The following is a 3,491-nucleotide window of genomic DNA, read 5'->3' as shown; positions in this document are numbered from 1 at the left end:
GGTGTGTGGGGGGCTCGACCGGTGATAATCCCACGCCCTCCCCCAAGCGCGGCCCCTGCCGGCCCCGACGGGTGGCCTCAAGGGCGTTGCGGCTGCAGGCAGGCGCATCAGTCAGGTGAAGGTGGGAGGGGTGGGAGCGACCCGCCCCGCCTACCACCACAACGGGGCCACCCTCCACCAACGCCACGCAAAATATTCAGTAGTTGTCGGCAGAAGGCTGAACGTGGCTGAAAACCGCTAAAAACTGAAAAGCTCCACCTGAACCGTCTCAATGATACTGCTTTGGATTGTTGCATAATCATAGCGGACACCCCAAAAATGTTCTCTGATTTAAGAAGCAAAAATAATTTTGTACTGCAAAAAGCCACAATGTCCCCAGGTCAATCTCCATCCTCCACCCCCGTCTTGTCACAGCGCATTGTGCTTTACATATCTGAGGGGATGCGCATTAAATCCAAGTGTTTGAAGCGGCGCCCTGCCCTCACGTGCGGCGGCCGTGTTTTTGTCCGCGAGCCGCGCGGTGTCTACGACCTGCGATCGCTCGTATCATGGGTATGGTATAACACTCTACGCACGGGGAGGGCTCGGCCGCGCGCGGGCCGCGGGCTGGGGCTGCCGCTGCCAAACTGGTTTCGTGTTATGCCGTCATCTTATGGTAATGCCCGCGGGCGTGGAAGTGCCTCGCCACGCCCCGCCCCGCGCTCATCTGCTTCAGGCGCACTAGATTGTACAAGTGCGGCGGGCAGGGGTAATTCCTCACGTCCTGTTTCCAATGCGTTTTGGCGTTCGGAAAAATACAAATTATAAAATAAACACACCCGGCGAGCAGGTACTCCCGGAGTGGACGTTCGGCCAGTCGGAAATAAACGCTCACTTCAATACAATGATTCGGCGCTGTCAACCGGCGGTGACACACACTCTTTGTATACAGTCGTCCTCCGCACTGTCAGCCGGGTGACAGGTGCCGAGCCCCCTCGCGACTCCCCTCCCCGGGGCCCTCCTCGAGCAGGTGACCAGCGGGTGACACACGACGCCTGTCTGGCGCCCGCGGGTCGGCGGCGGGTCGCGGCCGCGGACGCGTGCCAGGCCGTTTCCAAACGCAGCCCCTACTACTCTCTGACCACGGTCACCTTGTCCGGTGTTGTCCAACGCCAGACGACACCCGTTGTGCTGCCATAAGTCACGCCGGGCCCACCGTTGCACAATCACTCACGAACGCCGCCGTGTGTTCTTCTGTCTGCCCCAGGATGATGAGGTTCGCGCTGCTGGTGGCCGCGGCTCTGGCCGCCGTGCAGGGCGCCGCCGCGCTCAACAACGACCGCTTCAAGGAGGCGCTCAGCTGGAAGGTGCTGGACTACCAGTACCCGAGCGCCGAGGCTAAGGCGGCCGCCGTCAAGTCGGGCGAGTTCGTCGCGGAGAACAGCAACCCGCTCGGCCTGGAGGTGTGGAACGACAAGGTGTTCGTGACCGTGCCCCGCTGGAAGAGCGGCGTGCCGTCCTCGCTCAACTACGTCAAGTACTCCGAGGGTGAGTATCGGCTCCCGTCCGCTCGGGCACCCGGCAGTGCAGCAGCTTGACCTTGAGCTTCACGCACCAACGCCCTTTGGCCGGCCGTGTGCGTGATGGCGGTGATGACCGGCGCCCAGCCGGGGCCCGTCCTCGGATGTGGGGCAGCCAGGAAGCTGCGCGGCTCGAACTTACTGTTTGGGAGTCCTTGCTCTGGACACGCGCGCCGCATGCGCGCCGCTCTCGCTCTGCTCTCATGGCCCCTTTTGTACCGCAGGAGGCGACAAGTCCCCGGTGCTCGTGCCCTACCCGAGCCTGGAGGCCAACACTCTGATCAAGGACAGCGAGAAGAAGGCCCTGAAGGAGGGCGAGCTGCCGCACAAGATCGTGTCCGTCTTCAGGGTGCGCGTCGACGCGTGCGACCGCCTCTGGGTCATGGACTCGGGCATCTCTGACCTCAAGGGCGACACCCAGGTGCTGGGCCCCGCCAAGCTGCTCGTGTACGACCTCAAGACCGACAAGCTGCTGCGCCAGTACGCCTTCAAGGCCGAGGACCTCAAGGAGGACTCGTTCTTCGCCAACGTGGTGAGTTATCGACGCGACTTTTGCGCTCGCGCCCGTGCGTGGTTGGTTAGCATGCCGCCCCTAACGTGCGCCGTGGTGTTCCCCAGGTCGTGGACACGACTGCGCAGACCTGCGACGACGCCTACGCCTACGTGCCCGACCTCGGCGGCTACGGCCTGGTCGTGTACTCGTGGAAGGACAACACCTCCTGGCGCATCAAGCACAACTTCTTCTACTTCGACCCCCTGTCCGGCAACTACAACGTGGACGGCATCAACTTCCAGTGGACTGACGGCGTGTTCGCGCTGGCCCTGTCTCCCGTTCAGAAGGAGGACGGCTATCGCACCGTGTACTTCCACCCGCTCTCCAGCACCCACGAGTTCAAGGTGCGTTGCGTGGTCGGGGTGTCGGATGGGTTGCCTACGCGTCGGGCGCTGACCGCGCGCCGTTCGCCCGTCGGGTGAACTAGCGTTCTCACACGAAGTTGTTTCTTTGTCGCAGGTATCTTCGCGCGTCCTCCAGAACAAGACCATCGCCGAGCTGCCCGAGACATACTACGCCTTCAACGACCTGGGAACCCGAGGCCCTAACACCCAGTCCTCTGCCTCTTACCTGGACGAGTCCACGGGCGTGCTCTTCTACACCCAGGTGAACCGCGACGGCCTCGCCTGCTGGAACACCAAGTCCAAGGAGTACAACCCCGACACGAACGCGCTCGTGGCTGCCGATAAGGTGACCATGATCTTCCCGAACGACCTCAAGATCGACCCCAAGGGCAACCTCTGGATGCTGAGCAACCGCATGCCCAAGTTCCACTACAAGAGCCTGGACTACAAGGACGTCAACTTCCGCATCTTCAAGGCGCCGGCCAAGGACCTCATCAAGGGCACTGTTTGTGAGAAGGCCTAAGTACTTGGAGGACCTTTCCCGACGACCACGGCTGTGACTGTGTGGCTCTTGGACCAACTGACAATCAAAATTACCTCAGAGCTTTAAAAATATATACTTTTACGGATCAATTATGTTTTAATTCTAATTTTTGATAGACTTTGTTAAGACTTAATTAGTTGTTTCTAGTTTGTAAGTTTGCTACGACTGTGACTCCTTTTTTTATCACATGAGACGTATTAAAAATATACATATTTCTGTGAAACTTTTGTTTTATTATGGACTCCCCAAACTATTTCTTGTTAACAAGAATGCTCTCTTTAATGCAAGCTGGATTTGGTCCTTCCCTACATTTCGATAACTGATGGTCCGACGAGGGAACCCGCAGACACACAGCTCACACTGTTTGGTCCGTGTGGCACCAAGCGGCACGGCTCACGGCTCCTCAGGCGCAGTAGGCAGCCCAACGTACGCCGATGCATTGCGCCGTGAGGCTGCGGCGATGCCGGCCGTGGGGTGGGAAGGGGGGCGGG

At 59.7% G+C, this 3,491-nt stretch overlaps 1 protein-coding gene across 1 annotated transcript; it reads left to right on the top strand.

Annotated features, from left to right (window-relative positions):
- The first annotated feature begins 1,212 nt into the window (after positions 1–1,212).
- On the top strand, positions 1,213–3,223 carry LOC113207251 (protein yellow). The gene is made up of 4 exons (XM_052276569.1): positions 1,213–1,527; positions 1,784–2,091; positions 2,178–2,456; positions 2,572–3,223. The coding sequence occupies exons 1-4, from the start codon at positions 1,248–1,250 to the stop codon at positions 2,977–2,979; spliced, it is 1,275 nt and encodes a 424-aa protein (XP_052132529.1). The 5' UTR covers positions 1,213–1,247; the 3' UTR covers positions 2,980–3,223.
- The last annotated feature ends 268 nt before the right edge of the window (positions 3,224–3,491 follow it).

Source organism: Frankliniella occidentalis, unplaced genomic scaffold (genome assembly GCF_000697945.3).
Source record: "Frankliniella occidentalis isolate FOCC.00 unplaced genomic scaffold, Focc_3.1 Scaffold3421, whole genome shotgun sequence".
Classification (NCBI taxonomy): domain Eukaryota; kingdom Metazoa; phylum Arthropoda; class Insecta; order Thysanoptera; family Thripidae; genus Frankliniella; species Frankliniella occidentalis.
Note: the sequence above shows the minus strand (reverse complement) of the source record. Positions and strands in the feature narration are given on the sequence as shown.